The following is a 17,788-nucleotide window of genomic DNA, read 5'->3' as shown; positions in this document are numbered from 1 at the left end:
TGGAAACAATGGAACTGAGAAGATCTATAATAAAAGAGTAATATGCTAATTAGACTGGACATCCTTCAGGACATCATTCTGGACATCCTTCCGGACAAAGCCAGGGCCAGAAGGAAGCCAGCTCACATCCGAGGTGCCTACAGGCGGCCAGAGGGAAGCCAGCCTGGCCTGTAGAAAAACACTGTCAACGATAAAAAAGAATGAAATCTTAACATCTGCAACAACATGGATGTGCCTAGAGCAGTGATGGCAAACCTATGACACGCGTGTCAGAGGTGACACGCCAACTCATGTTTTTAGTTGATTTTTCTTTGCTAAATGGCATTTAAATATATAAAATAAATATCAAAAATATAAATCTTTGTTTTACTATGGTTGAAAAAATCAAAAAATTTCTCTAAGTGACACGGCACAAGAGTTAAGTTAGGGTTTTTCAAAATGCTGACAGGCCAAGCTCAAAAGTTTCGCCATCACTGGTCTAGAGGGTGTTGTGCTGAGTGAAATAAGTCAGTCACAGAAAGACAAATGCCATATGATTTCACTTATTTGTGGAATCTAAGAAACAAAATAAACAATCAGAATTGTAACAGACTCATAGATACAGAGAACATTTTGATGATTGCTAGATAGGAGGCAGGTGAATGATGGGTGAAAAAGATGAAGGCATTAAGAAGTACAAATTGGCAGTTACAGAATAGACATGGGATGTAAAGTACAGTATAGGGAATATAGTCAGTAATACTGTGACAACTCTGTAGGGTGTCAGATGGCTACTAGATTTATCGAGGTGACCACTTTGTAAGTTATTTAATGTCTGGTGACTGGGTTGTGAATTGTAAATGAAAAATAAAACATGATTTTATTTATTTATTTTAAAAAGATTTAAAATAATAAATAGGAAGGGAGAGGGAGAAAGAGAAACATCAATGGGAGCAAAGCATTGATCCTTCAATGGGCTGCTTCCTGCAAGCCCCCATAAGGGAACAAGACCGAAACCTGGGTATGTGCCTGACCAGGAATCAAACCTGCAACCTTTCAGTGCCTGGGACAATGCCACATTGGCCAGGGTGAAAAAAAAACATGATTTTTAAAACCTGGATTAATAAATTGGACTTCATCAAAGTGAATACTTTATTTTTAAATTTTATTTTAATTTTTTCCATTTTTATTGAATGTATGGGGATGACATTGGTTAACAAAATTATACAGGTTTCAGGTGCACAATTCTACAACACATCACCTGTACACTGTATTGTGTGTTCACCATCCCAAGTCAAGTCTCCATCCATCACCATTTATCATCTCTATACCCTCCTCAACCTCCCTGTCCCCCATCCCTCAGCAATCCCCACACTGCTGTCCCTGTCCATGAGTTTTTTTTCTCTTCTGAAAATATTTTGCTCAATTCCTCCACCCCCTTCACTCTCTCCACCCTCCAAAAGTGAGTAAATTCTGTTCTTTGAAAGTTGTTAAGAGAATGAAAAGACAAGTCTCAGACTGGAATAAAACATTTGCAAATCATATATATATGTATCCAGAAAATATAAAGAACTCTCAAAATGCAATTTAAAAAATTAAAAAACTGCCTAGGCCAGTGTGGCTCAATTGGTTGGAGCGCTGTGCTGTACACCAAAAGGTTGTGGGTTTGATTTCCATTCAGGGTACATATCCAGGTTTTGGTTTGATCCTAGGTTCGGTCAGAGCACATGTGGAAGACAACTGATTGATATTTCTCTCTCACATTGATTTTTCTCTCTCTCTCTCTCTCTCTCTCTCTCTCTCTCTCTCTCTCTCTCTCTCCTCTCTCCCTTTGCCCCTCCCACCCGCCATCCTCTCTAAAATAAATTTAAAAGTATTTTAAAAATTGGCACAAAAATTGAATGGATATGGGGATAGCAAATTAGCACAGGAAAAGTTGCTAAACATCATTTAGGAAATTAAAAATTACAATGAGATGCCACTATACATCTGATAGAATGTAAATTGGCACAACCATTTAGGAAAACAGTTTGGCAGTTTTTTAAAAAGTAAGTGAGAGATTTATGACGACAGAGAGCAGATCAGTGGTTGTCTGGGGAAAGAACGGTGTTGGGAGGGCAGGGCAAGAGTGGTTAGAAAGTGACCAGAGGAAACTTTTAGGGATGATGAGTATGCTTATTATCTTAATTGTGGAGATGGTTTCAAGGGTGTTAACATTTATTAAATAGTATATTTTCAATATGTGCAGTATATTATATATCAACTATAGGCCCAGTGCAGGAGATTCATGCCCTCGGTGGGGGAGAGGTGTGGTCCGTCAGCCTGGCATTCACCCTATTGCAGTCCAGGAGCCCTTGGGGGATGTCCCGTGCCATGGAGGCAAGAGAGGCTCCTGCAAATACAGCTGCAACTGCATGAGCCCTGCCTCTGGCTGAGCAGCACTTCCCCTGTGGAAGCGCACTGACTTCCAGGGAGCAGCTCCTGCATTGAGCGGCTGCCCCTGGTGGTCAGTGCACATCATAGTGACCAGATGTTCTTCCATTCAATCAATTTGCATATTCCCCTTTTATTATATAGGATTAGACATCAATAAAGCCTTTTTTTAAAAAAATAAAATGGCCCTAGCCGGTTTGGCTCAGTGGATAGAGCATCGGCCTGCGGATGAAGGGTCCCGGGTTCAATTCCACTCAAGGGCATGTACCTTGGTTGCGGGCATGTCCCCGGTAGGGCGTGTGCAGGAGGCAGCTGATAGATGTTTCTTTCTCATCGATGTTTCTGGCTCTCTATCCCTCTTCCTTCCTCTCGGTAAGAAATCAATAAAATATTAAAAAAATAAAAATAAAATGGACTGCTTACACATGTGAAAAGTAAGGCTATTTGTAGCCTCTCATACAAGTGAGAAGAATAACCCATAAAACAATACAGTTCACTAGGTGAAGGGTAGATATTTAGGCTTTAAAACGTGGTTTTCTGAATTTTGAAAGTCGGAAAATAGAACCAGTTCTTTCTTTGACCATGATTTCTTTATCCTATTTCTTTGAAATCAGCCAACACCTGCCATGTTGAGTTGCTCTAAAAGTTACCGTGAAATAATGAGGTTATTTGAAAGTAAGTGTAGCTTCTTGGGTGAGGTGAAAGAACAGGTCATGGCTGTATTTGTCTGTGGAAAAACTAGCCCCTGGGCCTCCTTGCAAAGGTCCAAGCGGGCATGTGAACTGTGACATTGGGCGACCTCTAAGAGGAGATCTGAGGACAGAGGCTCTCCGTTGAGGCCGTGGCAAGGGCTGGCTGAGTGGCTGACTCTGTCCTTACACACACAGTGTATCTACCAACTCGTGGAGGCTCTGGCGCTCAGCGGCTGTGGAGGTGTAAACTTGGAATCCCAGCTGGAAAACATTACAGGCATGCTGTTCCAGCAGGTGAGTGCTGGAGGCTGCAGGTATCCTGGGCTTGGTCTTCCCCTCTTGTTTGGAGGTGATGGTTCCCCCAGGGCAGGTCACTACCTCCACACGGCCCTGGGCTTTTCTCATGGTGACTGTAACTGCACACACCTCAGGCTTCCCTGCCGGGATTCTAGTCACAGAGTGGATATTCTCTATGAGGTAAATTGGATACAGTTCTGTATGTTTCTGGGGGTGGAGGCCATTGTTGCTCCCTCTAAACTGGTTAAGGGCAGAGAGTCCAAACCGACCCATTATGCCTGTGGGAAATGGCAGGCCTTCTGTGTTGTAGCCTAGAGGAGGAAGAGAACAATTGAACATTTTGCTAAAAGGTGTTACCGTCCATATATTTGCTGGCCACTGTCTTCTTTTCTTTGGGGCTGTGTAGGTGTATTCCTGGGTCCTATTTTCACGTTCTTATGGGCAAGTGCCGCAGTTTTTCTGGCTGCATACCTCAGTTTCTCCATCCATGCCCAGAGCCCCAGATTTTTCAGTGCTCCCAGGTCTGATGCCCTTGGTCTCCCCACAGCTCTGTGAGCGAGTGAACCCAGCAGACCCTCACTCTGTGGAGAACCGCAGCCTCGCCCTGAGGGCTATCTTCATCCTGGGTAAGTCCACACATTTTCCTAACCCCAGGTATGGGCCCGGGGACCTTGTACTCAATGGGAGGCTAGGTTCCCAAGACAGCCTTCTTTCCTTCAGACAAGATGCAAAGTAATCCATGTAAAGTTTTCCTGAAATTCAATGAATCTCCAAGGGCACAGACATTCTCCCTTCCCTATCCCTTTTGTTACCACTCCCTTCCCCTGTGGTTGGCTTCCCGTTCTCCTTTGGTGATCCTGAGCTCAGAAAGGTGATACTGTGATTAGAGCACTGATGGTCACGAAAGAGGTTCTGACCTAATTGGTGTGCACATGGCGGGGCAGGGGAGGGACAGGCCTAGGTTAGGAAAAGCATCTGCCCCCAAGCCTGGCACATGGTAAATGCTGGACAAACACTGGCTCTCTTTCTTCCTGCTTCTTTTCTCCAGCCTAATAGACCCTAATTTATCCAGCCCATGGCATCAGTGGTTTGCTGTGAGCATGATTTACTTCTACACACCACCTCCCACTTAAACATACCCCTGACTCCCTTTATTCATGCCCTCTAATAGCCAAGTTATACCAGGATCAGATGGTATCCCTATTACTAACCACCGTGGAATCCAATGATCCAGACAAGATGGAATCAGCCCTTCAAGTGTTCACAGATGTGTTTCAGGAATGTGAGTAGGAAACAAGCCTGGTCCTAGGGATCTTCTTGCGCAGGAAATCTTCTTGCTCTGGCAGACAGTCCTATTTAGTAGTTAAAAGCACAGCTTTAAACTCAACATAAACTCAATGGGTTCAAATCCTGATTTTGACTCTTAATAGCTGTGCAAACTGGGGCAGATTACTTTTAGTCTGAATCTCTATTTCCTCATTTGAAAAATGGAGTTGCCTTGGCTGGGTGGCTCAGTTTGGTGGAGTGTCATTCTATACACCACAAGATTGTGGGTTCAATTCCTGGTCAGGGCACATACCTATGTTGCTGTGTCGCTCGTGTGTTTCCAGATCAGGGGTATGGGAGGTGATTGATCAATGTTTCTCTCTCAAATTGATCTCTCTCTCTCTCTCTCCCATCTTTCAATAAAATAAAAAACAACATATCCTTTGGGTGAGGATTATAAAAAATAAAAATGTAAGTAACATCAATTCCTACCTTTAGCCATTTTTAGTGAGAAATAAAGGACAAAACATATCTTGGATTGTAGGTTTTAACTTCAGTCAAGTGTCCATCAAAACATTGCTGTGTGACTAACAGTATGAAGCACAGAAAGTATACACTTAAATAAGATATGGTCCTTGTTCTGAGGAGCTCAGTCAAGGAGGGAAGATGAGACTGTTCACACAGCAAAAGGATACAGGATAATATGTGATAAATTACTTAAATGTGAGCATGGCGATGTGCAAAAGGAATGCAGAGAAGGTGTCAGTCAGGAGATAGGATAGACTCTGTGAAGGAGATGTGCTGAGAGCAGAAAGTAGACTGAGTCAGCAAAAGGAATTCACACAGAAGAGCAGTGCTGGCAGTTCTAAAGGTTGAGATAGGCAAAGGGTGAGCAGAACAGCTCCGTCAATGAGGTAGACTTGTGTGGTCAGCTGTGGGAGCCTGGCAAGCGCTGAGGGGCAAGCGCTAGCTTGCTGAAATACTGTTTTAGGTCACTTTCTAGTCTGGTTTGAAGCAGAGGGGTGGTGGAGATAGCCTCTCAGGTTTGATCTGGCCTTGAAGAGCAGGACTGTATCTAAAATTTCTCCTACCTGTCTGTCTTCTCATGCCTCCCAAAGCAACAAAGGGGGAGGAAGGAGACTGACCCCTCTGCATGTCTGTCTTTCCTTTAGTGCCTCAGACCAAGAAGCTGCAGCGCATGGTACTGAATTCAACCATTCTGGTGATTCAGGAGGATCTCAAACCAGTGAGCAGAATGGCAGAATGTTGGGGCTGGGAGGGCAATTGCTGTTTGAGAACTTGAGGTGTGGTAAGATGGAGAGGGGAAGGTTTGGGTGAATGAAGAGAGAGGTAAGGCCCCCTTGCCAATCTAGTTCTGGCCTCAGACTTCTGCCCATGGGTTACATTTGGGCTTGTGAAAACCTGAGAAAGGTTTGAGAAGTGGAAAGGTGGTTTCTTCCTATTTTCTGAGCCTTTTCTGTGGTCAATACTGTGGTGAGCCCAGTGGGGACATGGAGCTCTGAAAGATACTAATTTTGCTCCCAGAAAATTCACAGTTTGGTTAGGGAGAGAAGTCCTGAAACATCACATCTTGCATATGCTATGGAAGATATATATATATTTTCAATATATGCTTCTCTTTTCTTTATATATATATATAAATTCTTTCTGTAAAAATTTTATTGAATTACAGTTGGTATACAATATTATATTAGTTTCACGTGTACTTCCTAGGGATTAGACATTTATTTATATAACTTATGAAGTGATCACCCCAATAAATGTAGTGTACACCCAGCATAGTTATTACAAAATTATTGACTATGTTCCCTATGCTGTACTTTCCATCCCATGACTATTGTATAATTGCCAATTTGTACTTCTTAATTCCTTCACCTTTTCATCTATCCACCCACTCCCCTCCCATTTGCCAACTATCAAAATGTTTTCTGTGTCTATGAGTTTGGCTCAGTTCTTCTTGTTCATTTATTTTGTTTTTTAGATTCCACAACTAAGTGAAATCATATTGCATTTGTCTTTCTCTGTTTGACTTATTTCACTCAGTTCAACACCCTTTAGCTCTATCCATGCTGCCAATGGCCAGATTTCATTCTTTTTCAGGGTTGAGTCATATTCCATTGTATATATGTACCACTTCTTCTTTACCCATTCCTCTATTGATGGACACTTAGGTTGCTTCCAGATCTTGTCTAAGAATAGACAAATATGGTAATTAACCATACCTTCGCTATGCCTCCCATTGGCTAATCAGCGAGATATGCAAATTAAATCAACCAAGATGGCGGCCGGCAGGCATGCAGCTGAAGCGAGCAGGCTTTCTTGCTCCAGTGATGGAGGAAACAAAGGTTCTCCGCCTGCCGCGGCCTGGCTCTGTGCTCCAAAAGGAACAATGTTTCAATTATAGAATCTAAACAAACCCCAGATACCTGCTTTCAGCAGGTTGTGGCCTCAGAACTGGAGTGAGTAGGAGCCAGCTCTCAGCTCCTGTGATGGCAAAAAAGTTTCAATTATAGAAGGTAAATAAATCCCAGAATAAAAAAAAATAAAGAAAAAAAGGAGAGGCTGGGAGCTTCAGTCACTGGCCAGCCTGAAAACAGCCATCAGCCCCTCATTCAGACTGGCCAGGCACCCCAGTAGGGATCCCTGAAGGGGGCGTGACGAGCTGCATACAGCTATCAGCCCCTCACCCAGGCTGGCCAGGCACCCAAGCGGGACCCCCACCCTGATCCGGGACACCCTTCAGGGAAACCAACCAGCCCCCACCTGTGCACCAGGCCTCTATCCTGTATAATATAAGGGTAATAGGCAAACTGACCCTAACAGCAGAAAGACTGGGAATGACTGGTCACTATGACACACACTGACCACCAGGGGACAGATGCTCAATGCAGATGCCCAATGCAGATGCCCTTTGGTGGTCAGTGCGCTCCTACATGGGGGAGCTCTGCTCAGCCACAAACCAGGCTGATGGCTACCAGTACAGCAGTGGTGGTGGGAGCCTCTCCTGCCTCCTCAGCAGCACTAAGGATGTCTGACTGCAGCTTAGGTCTGCTCCATGCTGGCAAGTGGGCATCCACAAAGGGCTGCCGGGCTGCCAGAGGGATGTCTTATTGCCAGCTTAGGCCCAATCCCCTGGGGAGCAGGCCTAAGCCAGCAGGGGGTCATCCCCCGAGGGGCCCCAGACTGCGAGAGGGCACAGGCCAGGCTGAGGGACCCTTCCCCCCCTCAAGTGCCCAAATTTTTGTGCACCAGGCCTCTTGTTATAAATAATGCTGCAAGAAACTTATGGATGTATATGACATTTCAATTTAGCGTTTTGGGTATCTACAGATAAATATCCAAAAGTGAAATTGCTGGGTCCTCCTTTGGCTCTCTGTATAGTCTTTGTTTTAAAGTCTATTTAGTCTGATATAAGTATTGGTACTCCAGCTATTTTAGTTTTGTTACCATTTTCAAGAAATACCTTTTTCCACCCCTTTATTTTCAGTCTGTGTATGTGTCTTTTGACCTGAAGTGGCTCTCTTGCAAATAGCATATGTAAGCGTCTTGTTTTCTTATCCATTCAACCATCCTATGTCTTTTGATTGGAGCACTTAATTCATTTGCATTTAAAGTAATTGTTGATAGAAATGTACTTATTTCCATTTAATGATTCATATTTTTGATATTCCTTTCTTCTTCTCCTTAAAGAAGTCCCTTTAACATTTCTTGTAATATTGGTTTGGTGTTGATGAACTCCTTTAGCTTTTTCTTGTCTTGGAAGCCTTATCTCTCCTTGGATTCTAAAGGACAGCCTTGCAGGTTAGAGTGATTTTGGTTGTAGGTCTTTGCTTTTCATCACTTTGAATATATCTTGCCAGTCCCTTCTGGCCAGCAAAGTTCCCATTGAGAAATCAGCTGACAGTCTTATGGGAGCTCCCTTCTAGGTAACAGTTTTTCTCTTGCTGCTTTTAAGATTCTCTATCTTTAACCTTCTGCATTTAATTATGATGTGTTTTAGTGTGGGCCTCTTTGGGTTCATTGTGTTTGGGACTCTTTGCACTTCCCTTGATGTTGTACCAGATGCCCCTAAACTATCCTCATTTTTTTTTCTGTTCTAATTAGGTGTTTTCTGCTACCTTATCTTTCAAATTGATGACTCAATATTTTGTGAGAAACCATATTTTTGAAAAAGCTCTTCAAACAGGGCTGGAGACAGCAGAGACTGCTTCAGTTCTGGATCAAAGAGGATAGGGGAACAGGAGAGGAGGGGAGCAGTGGTTTGGGGTACCAAATGCACGACAATGGCATCATCCCTAAAAATACATCCTCAGAAGGTTAAAGGAAAGCTTGGAATCTTGAGGGTTGGGCCCTCAGGACTTGTGGGATTTGTTCCTGGCTTTCCCTAGGAAGGCCAGAACATGGGACTGCCCTGGACTCAGATTCTCCCCCAATCCCACACTCCTGCTAATTTTCATATCTCTGGGGAAATAAGGTGAGGGCAAGGTAAGTACTTAGAGTTCTCCAGGGAGGTGGTGGGAGCTGAAGCGGTTAGAACTTCTGGGCAAAGTACAGAAATGGTCATGGTTAATGGCTTGTGGTCTGTCATTATTGCGAGCCCACTGTAGAGTCTCACTGGGTTTGGGGTCAGGAGATCTGATCCCCTCACCTGCCTTGGTCCTCTGTGTCCTCACCTGGATTATGAAGGGTCACACTGGCAGTCCCTGACATTCCTTTCTGTCTTGTCATGTGATGGTCTGTGACTCCACAGGTGCCGAAGGTTCTCCTGCACTTCATTGAGATTATGGGCCAGCATAACTACTTGGCCTTGCCCCAGGGGAACACTCTAATCAGCTTTGTCATCAAACTTGTGGAGTCTGAGTCATCAGTGAGCAAGGGGCTGGGCAGGGAGGGGACCGAGGATGGGAGCACACCTCAGGGGATGGAACAAGAGGAAGGCAGGGTTGGGAGCAGGAGGGAAACAAGAGGGTATGCCTGGCACATGTGAAGGGTCTTTGGCCTGTAAAACACTGAGCAGTGAGGCAGGGAAGGCCGTGAACCCAGAGACTTAGCTAGCATTGGTTTTAGATTTAAATCTTTCCTTTTCTCATTCTAGAATGAAGAGGACATCCGAATAACGTGTTCCAGAATCCTACAGATGGTATAAACAGCTAGGGCCAAACAGACCTCTCCGTTTCCTCTTCCCTTGGCACCCCAGATCACTACCCTCACCCCGGCCCCACCCCCGACTGCATCCCACCTTCCCCTTCCATCAAATGCCTTGTGGTGTCTCTGTCACCTCAACCCACCTGCATTTCATTCCATACAAGTGCCTGGGATTCCACTGAGAAGTGCTCAGTGCAGCAAAAGAGGGTCACGGGGTGTGGATCTGGAAGCCAGAGTCTGAGTCCTGATCAGCCAGTTTTCTAGCTGTAAAATCTTGAATAACTTGTTCTCCCAGCTGCAGTGTCTTCTTTTATAAAAAAGGGGGTGATTATATTTCCTGACTGTTCTCAGCAACGTCCAGGGATTCTGGGAGGCTCATATGAAATGATTTGCATCAGTGCTGAGGAAAGGGCTGTGTTGTGGGAAGAAAAGGACTTAAGATTTATTCTCCCTCCCAGTGAGCTCTGCCTCCTGACCTTCAACATGTCTCTGACTCTGGAAGGTTCCTCAATGAAGGTGATTACAAGTCACACATTCCAAATTTCAAGAAGTCCTCATCTATCAAGTCAACTTATGCCTGCTATAATTTTAATCGGGACCTTGGTTATACTTTTCCAACCTGAAGTGAGGGGTTGGGGGTGGGGGTGGTGGGGAGAGAGAGAAAGAAGAGGAAGAGGAGGGAGAGAATGAATATGAATGGGTTAAGGGGTCTCTGTATACAGGCCTCAAATACTCGGTCTGGAAAGGGAGACAAGGTCTTGGGGTTGGAGACTGATGACGGGCTGACTTGGGCCTTGGCATTGAAATTCTTGCCACATCTCCTGCCAGGTATCTTTGCCCAAACTGGTCACATTGGTGTGTGAGCCCAACAACACCTTGGCCTTCGTGCCTCTGTGTAAGGCAGCCATACAAATGGCTCTGAAGGCCCGTTCCCTGGGCCAGGTTCCTTACCTCAGCAGCTTTCACCAGGATCGTAAGTACAAGGGTGTGGCAGCCTGTGGAGAGGTGCTCACTGTGATATTTAAGTCTGTTTGTGGGCATGGAGTGTTGGAGTTGGGGGCTGGCTGAGACACTGCAGGGGTGATGGGTGTGGGGAAGAGGATGTAGAGGATGCTGGATGAGGGGATTAGGTCCCATGCTTGGGCCATGATGGGAAGAGTAAGGCAACTACTTAAGGCCATTTGGCCTCATGAATGAAAGGGGGATGCCTCTCATAGTCACAGTTCCTTCTATCCTTCACTCCTCATTATAGAACACTTGATTCAAGATGTACAAACATTGTTAATTACAAAGTAATGAATACACACACTCCTGACCCTTAGTTCTTCCTTTGCCCTAACTCTGAGCCTCACTCTGTGCTCACCCTATCCCTGACCTCTAACCCCAGTGGGACTTAGGGTTAGAGTTAGGATGTCTGTTCAGCATATCATTGATGTGTGTGTGTTTTCTAAGGCTGAAGTTGTAATGGTTTGTGTTTTAGTCTGAATCAAAATGTCACAGCTCCTGTGGCATTGACACTGATGTTCCCTCTCCTCTTTGCTCTTTCTCCTCCTCTGAAGTACTGATGGGGAGCTGCCAGTGGAGGCTGGGGGTTGAGCATCCTGAAGTGTGCACTGACTCTGCCCTCTTCTTTTATCCTCTCTCTAACTTAGCTACCGAGTACGTTTCCCCTCAGAGACTCCTGACCCATCTTGTGGTAAGTTATGCCAAAATGAGTGCCACAGTCATATATTCTTCCATCCACTCATCAACCCACCCATCTATCCACTCATTTCACAAAGAGCTGGTTACTGCTTTGTCTCAGGCATTATGCTGGGTATGTAATAATGAGATAGGGGCCAAAGAGCATGGAGGAGGGACCTGGGAGTATAGTGGTGAGGCCTCGAGATGAGGATGTGGGCAATGGGAAAGGCCTGCCTTTCTCCTATTTGGCCTTATTGTGAGCTGCTCTCTGTTGACGTGGACAAGCCCACATACCTTTCTGGATCTCTGTGTTGAGTTTCTCTGTTAGCCCAGACATTATGTGCTAGACATTATGCACACTTGAAATGACAAAGGTAGACCTACCCTTGAGGTGTTCACAGACTTAGTGGGGAAGACAAGCGTGGGAATAGCTATAGTCTAGGGCAGGGGTGGGCAAACTTTTTGACTCCAGGGCCACAATGGGTTCTTAAACTGGACCGGAGGGCTGGAACAAAAGCATGGATAGAGTGTTTGTGTGAAGTAATATAAATTCAAAGTAAACATCATTACATAAAAGGGTACGGTCCTTTTTTTTTTAGTTTTATTCATTTCAAACGGGCCAGATCCAGCCCGCGAGCCGTAGTTTGCCCACGGCTGGTCTAGTTTGACAAATGTACTAATAGATAAATACATAAGGTGCAACGGGACTTAGAAGAGCACCAGGCTGACATGGTCTCCAGGAGGCAGGAAGGCATCACAGAAGAGGTGATGTTTCCAGAGCATCTGGGTGGATGTAGGAGTTCAACAGGTGGCAAAGAATGGGCAGGGCCTAAGCTCCAGCTCTACCATTCTATGGATTTGCTTTCATTTTCTTTGTTCTCTTCTTTTATTTATTTTTTTTATTTTTTTATTTTATTTTATTTTATTTTATTTTTTTAATTTATTGCTTAAGGTATTACAAAGGGTATTACATATGTGTCCATTTTATCCCCCCGCCCTAGACAGTCCCCTAGCCTCCCCTATCCCCCAATGTCTTGTGTCCACTGGTTATGCTTATATGCATGCATACAAGTCCTTTAGTTGATCTCTTACCCCCCTACCTCCTGCCCCCCAACCCTCCCCGGCCTTCCCGCTGCAGTTTGACAATCTGTTTGAGGCAGCTCTGCCTCTGTATCTATTATTGTTCAAAAGTTTATAATGGTCTCTATTATCCATGAATGAGTGAGATCATGTGGTATTTTTCCTTTATTGACTGGCTTATTTCACTTAGCATAATGCTCTCCAGTTCCATCCATGACATTGCAAATGGTAATAGTTCCTTCCTTTTTAGAGCAGCATAGTATTCCATCGTGTAGATGTACCACAGTTTTCTAATCCATTCATTGACTGATGGGCACTTAGGCTGTTTCCAGATTGTTCTCTTCTTTTAAATATTTTCTCTGCCTTCTCCTTGCTTCTCAGATGTGTTCCCGGAAGCCCTACAGGGAAAAGGAGTTTGGTACAAGCTCTCTGAGGCTACTATCTGCCCTGCATCCTATCACTTCTCTGCATCCTGTTATAAACCACAGTGTTGGCCAGCTGTGGAGGAAGGTGATCCCACAGATGTTGGAGATACTAGATGGTAAGGGCTTGGTTAGCAGGGGGAGGAATGAAGCTGGGACAGTGGCCAGACTCCAAAAGAGATGGCGTCCCGAGGTGCAGGATGGACCTTCCTTGGGGTGAGGAGAACTGGAACCAGTCTCTCTGTCCCTTTGAGGTGCTATTGGATGGGTCTGCTTTTGGGGGCAATGTTGTGAACTGAGCAGAAACACAGTCCAAAGTTCTGTGGCTCCAGGGTTCCCAGAATGACTCCTGCACTTTCTTATGGGCAGAAGATCAACGAAGAGTGTGGGCTTTGGGAACAGACAGACCAGTTTTGTATCCTTGCTCTGACACTGGTCAGCTGTGTGTTTTTGACCTTTGGAAAGTCATTCATCTTCTGGAGCCTCTTTAAAGTGGGAGAGCAGTTTCCTTGTAGGCTGAGAGCCGCATAGTACTTAAATGTTTTCTTCTCCCTGGCTGGGACCTTCCGGTTGAGTCGGTACCCTTGCTCTCTCCTTTCCTAGATCATACTGAGAAGAGCCTGAATCCGGAGGAGTGGGAGGACAGGCTGTTCTGGGTAAGTACTCCCTAAGACCTCCCTCCCTCCACACTTGCCTTCTTTCCCATCTTCAGGAACCTGAGGGAGGATAGCCCCAAGCCCCCCAGAGACTGAGGCCATGATGAAGGGCCTAACTGCTCAAGCAAACCTCTTTCTGTGGTCCCCTTGCCTCCTGGCCTCTGCCTCAGAGTATGTGACTGTGTGCTAAGTCTTGAGCCCCCTTCCATACCCTTATGACCGTATATCAAGAGGGAGTAAGGGAAAGGGCCCTAGCTGTATGTCCTTGGGCAAGGTATTTAACCTTTGCATGTCTCAGGGTCTTCATAGGTTAAATGGAAGTTCTTCCTGCCTTCTAGAATTAAAAAGGATGATATCAGAGAGGACCTTGGAAATTGGAAAGGGCTTCACACATGTAATTGGCATTACCATCATTGTCACTGTAATATCATTCTTCAGTCCTAACTCCCACCATGTGTTTCCCCTTTTTTCCTTATTTACAGGCCATAACCCTGTCTCTTGCTTCTTCTTCTTCTTTTTTTTTTTTTTAAATATATTTTATTGATTTTTTACAGAGAGGAAGGGATAGAGATAGAGAGTTAGAAACATCGATGAGAGAGAAACATTTATCAGCTGCCTCCTGCACACCCGCACTGGGGATGTGCCTGCAACCAACGTACATGCCCTTGACCGGAATCGAACCTGGGACCCTTCAGTCCGCAGGCTGACGCTCCATTCACTGAGCCAATGGGCTACGGCTCTTGCTCCTTCCTGACCCCACTTTTCTGGGGCAGAACAGCCTACCACTGACCTTTGTGGTCCTCTTCTCCCTTCTTCTTCCTCAGTTTTTGAGTCACTCTTTAGTGGCTATTGATGATGACCACTGGCAGGAGCAACTCATCAGAGCCATCTTGGAGAGGATGTGTTATTTCGGCGATGATGGTGATGAGAAGGTTTGTCTGGGTGTGTGGTGGTTGCAATGCCGGGGCGGAGGGGTGCGTTGAAGGTGGCGGATGGTGCTGAAGAAACCTGGTGCTCACACAGGTGGCTGAGGAAATGTGAATGAGTACAGGCCTTGGGGAAAGAACAAACCAGTGTTCCTGCATCCTGGGAATCAAGGGGTGGAGAGGACCACAAACTGGTCGTCACACTGGCATGACAAAAATATCAAAGTGTCTTACTTTTGCTTAGCCTTTTAGGCTTTATCAAGAAGTTTGCCATCTGTTGTCTTCATTGAAATCTCCTAATATTCTTAATAGAATGGAGCTTGTACTTGGTGCAGTGGAAAGATTGTTGATTTTAGAGTCCTATTTAAGCAGTCAATTCAAGTAATATTTGAGGGCATCCCATTAACTGTGCTTCATGTTGGGGATACAGAGTTGAGGAAGAAATATGGGCTCCTTTCCTCACAGAGTGCAAGGTTGGTGGTGGTGATGGCCTGGGGTCCTGCCCTGGCTTTTCCATGTGCTCCCAATTCAGTCTTGATAAAGTGTCAACAATAAAGATTTTTAACATATTAGCCTAAATAACCTATAGCTGTGGTCATCCCTACCTTGAAGTTGAAGAAACACAATCCAGGAGGATTTAAAATCTTAAGAAAATTATTGCTAAAACTGGCACCTGAATCGAAGTTTTTTTCTTTTTTCCTTCCTTCCTTCCTCCCTCACCTGAGGATATTTTCCCATTGATTTTTTAGGGAGAGTGGAAGAGAGACAGAAAGATAGAAATATCTAGGTGAGAGAAACACATCAATTGGTTGCCTCCTGCATATGCCCTGAGTAGGGACCAGGCCATGGAGGAGCCTGCAACCGAGATATGTACCCTTAACTGGAATCGAACCCAGATCCCTTCGGTCCGCAGGCCAACACTCTATCCACTGAGCCAAACTGGCTAGGGCCTGAATCCAGGTTTCTTGATTTCGGTTCCTGTTTTCCTGTCACTGAGAAATACTTAATTTGAGCTCTGGAGGTTTCCAGGAAAGAGGCCTTATTTCCAAGACGGTTTTCTCTCTTATTATTAACAGTACTTATGAAGCACCTAATGTATGCACATCTTTGTGGTTGGTAGATTAGGGGTACAAAATGAAGCAAGCGAGAATTCTGATCTTTTTAATTCAGTATTTAAAAGGTGCACTAGCCCTAGCCGGTTTGGCTCAGTGAATAGAGTGTGGGCCTGTAGACCAAAGGGTTCCCAGGTTCGATTCCAGTCAAGGCCACATACCTTGGTGGCAGACTCCACCCTTTCTTGGGCCCTGGTCAGGGCGTGTGCAGGAGACAACAATTGAGGTGTCTCTCTCACATCGATATTTCTCTCTTTCTCTCCTTCTCTCTTCCACTCTCTCTAAAAAAAATCAATGGAAAAATATCCTTGGGTGAGGATTAAAAAAGAAGTGCACTAAATGCCTAGAGCAGAGCAGACACTGGGCTGGGCCCAAGGTATTCATGTGAAACCAGCCTCTGCCTTCAGGAAAGCATCATCTGCTTGAGTGAATAGACAAGAGAGTGGGCAATTATTCTAAGCCTTGTAGGTTTCAGGGTGGAAATATGCACTGTGTGCTTGGGAGCAGGGAGGAGGCCTGAGGGGGCCTGGGCAGAGCAGCTTTGTCAGAAGCGATGCACTGTTTAGGTTTGCTCAAGACTGTTTTGATGTTAGTGCTGAAAGTTCAGTGTCCGGGGAAGCGCCTCAGTGCTGGACAAAATGGGAAGATGAATCTCCTGCAGAGGAGGGGATAAGTCTGGGAAGATGAGTAGTCTTTGCCAGTGAAGCAGAAAAGTAGGTGCCTTAGGTCAGGTTTAATTGATGCAGAGCCTAAGGTGAGGATTCTTATCAAGTGACTTGGCGAGGAAATGCTCTCAGGAGACCTTGTGATAGAGTGAAGGACACAGGATAGGGGAGAGGAGAAGCCAAGCCAGGATGTGGCCTGATCCCATGGGAGCCCTGCTTGGAAACTGCACAGTCTATCCTGCCTGGAGACAAGTGAGGGGGCTTTTGTACCCTCTGCCCCCCAGGTTGTTTGTCATTGGCTCCAGGTTTCCAAGGTTGGTCCTGTGCAGGGAGGGGAGAGAGAACAATGCAGCGCCTGAGCATCTGGGGTAAGGAGGCCCCAGTCACCTCAGGACAGTTCTCCCCCAAGGCTGCAGGGAGTAGCTGTTCAGAAAAGTTCCTGCAGCCAGTTGAAGGGAAGGAACCCTGAGGTCTGGGCAAGGCACCATGAGCATCTGCTAGAGGGGAAAGGATACCCATAAGAGGGGGAGCTTAGGCATTCATTGAACAGCAGGAATGTCCTGTTTGCCTACTGCCTCAGGCACTGATAGCAATGGGACAGAGTAATGAACTGGGTAGACACTGCTCTTGAGCGCCAGTCTCACCTGAGATGTGGGGTTGGTGCAAGTTGGGAAGTAACGGAATAAATCCACAGACAAGATGAGTGATCAGGATGAAGCCCTGAAAGAAGGAAACAGGGTGCTGAGCTGGAGAGGGACTTCGGAGGTCAGAGCAGGCTCCCTGAGGTGATATCTGAAAGATGAGAATGAGACATTTTTAAAAATATATATTTTATTGATTTTTTACAGAGAGGAAGGGAGAGGGATAGAGCGTTAGAAACATCGATGAGAGAGAAACATCAATCAGGTGCCTCCTGCACACTCCCTGCTGGGGATGTGCCTGCAACCAAGGTACATGCCCTTGACCGGAATCGAACCTGGGACCCTTGAGTCCGCAGGCTAACGCTCTATCCACTGAGCCAACCCGGTTTGGGGAAGAGAATGAGACATTTTAAAGAGCCTGGGGAAGAGGGTTCTACACAGAGAAAATGGGGAGTGCAGAGACCCTGAAGAAGGGAGTGGTGAGTCCACACAGTCTGGTATTACAAGGTAGACAGGACAGTGCGCAGTAAGCAAGGATAAAGGCCACTGAAATTAAGAGGAGGGAGAAATAATTACATAAAAGTACTTCTTCAATTATACAATTTTGGTTCTAAAATTATGCAAGTTTAAGGAACTTTTTTTATTTCCTAGGTGTAAGTGGGAGTTAGGGGGGTCAGAGCAAGTTCCCAAAGGATGATCCCTAAGAGGCTGAGACATTGGAAAGGCAGCTTTCTCTTCGCTGTAACTTGAACCCCTGCTCTATAGGATCA

General features: G+C 45.5%; 1 protein-coding gene across 1 annotated transcript in view; it reads left to right on the top strand.

The window, feature by feature from the left end:
- LOC308513839 (maestro heat-like repeat-containing protein family member 1) overlaps window positions 1-17,788 on the top strand; it is a gene marked incomplete at both ends in the record, with an annotated part of 51,736 nt that overhangs the window by 16,292 nt on the left and 17,656 nt on the right. The window contains 11 exons of the mRNA XM_081083940.1: window positions 3,300-3,398; window positions 3,949-4,027; window positions 4,573-4,683; window positions 5,840-5,913; window positions 9,439-9,555; window positions 9,784-9,828; window positions 10,662-10,806; window positions 11,486-11,529; window positions 12,978-13,137; window positions 13,622-13,674; window positions 14,499-14,606. Coding sequence (XP_080940066.1) covers window positions 3,300-3,398; window positions 3,949-4,027; window positions 4,573-4,683; window positions 5,840-5,913; window positions 9,439-9,555; window positions 9,784-9,828; window positions 10,662-10,806; window positions 11,486-11,529; window positions 12,978-13,137; window positions 13,622-13,674; window positions 14,499-14,606 — 1,035 coding nt within the window. The remainder of the gene's footprint in view (window positions 1-3,299; window positions 3,399-3,948; window positions 4,028-4,572; window positions 4,684-5,839; window positions 5,914-9,438; window positions 9,556-9,783; window positions 9,829-10,661; window positions 10,807-11,485; window positions 11,530-12,977; window positions 13,138-13,621; window positions 13,675-14,498; window positions 14,607-17,788) is intronic.

The sequence above is a fragment of the Myotis nattereri genome (assembly GCF_964212035.1).
Source record: "Myotis nattereri genome assembly, chromosome: 2".
NCBI lineage: Eukaryota > Metazoa > Chordata > Mammalia > Chiroptera > Vespertilionidae > Myotis > Myotis nattereri.
This window is presented reverse-complemented; position numbering and strand designations above follow the sequence as displayed.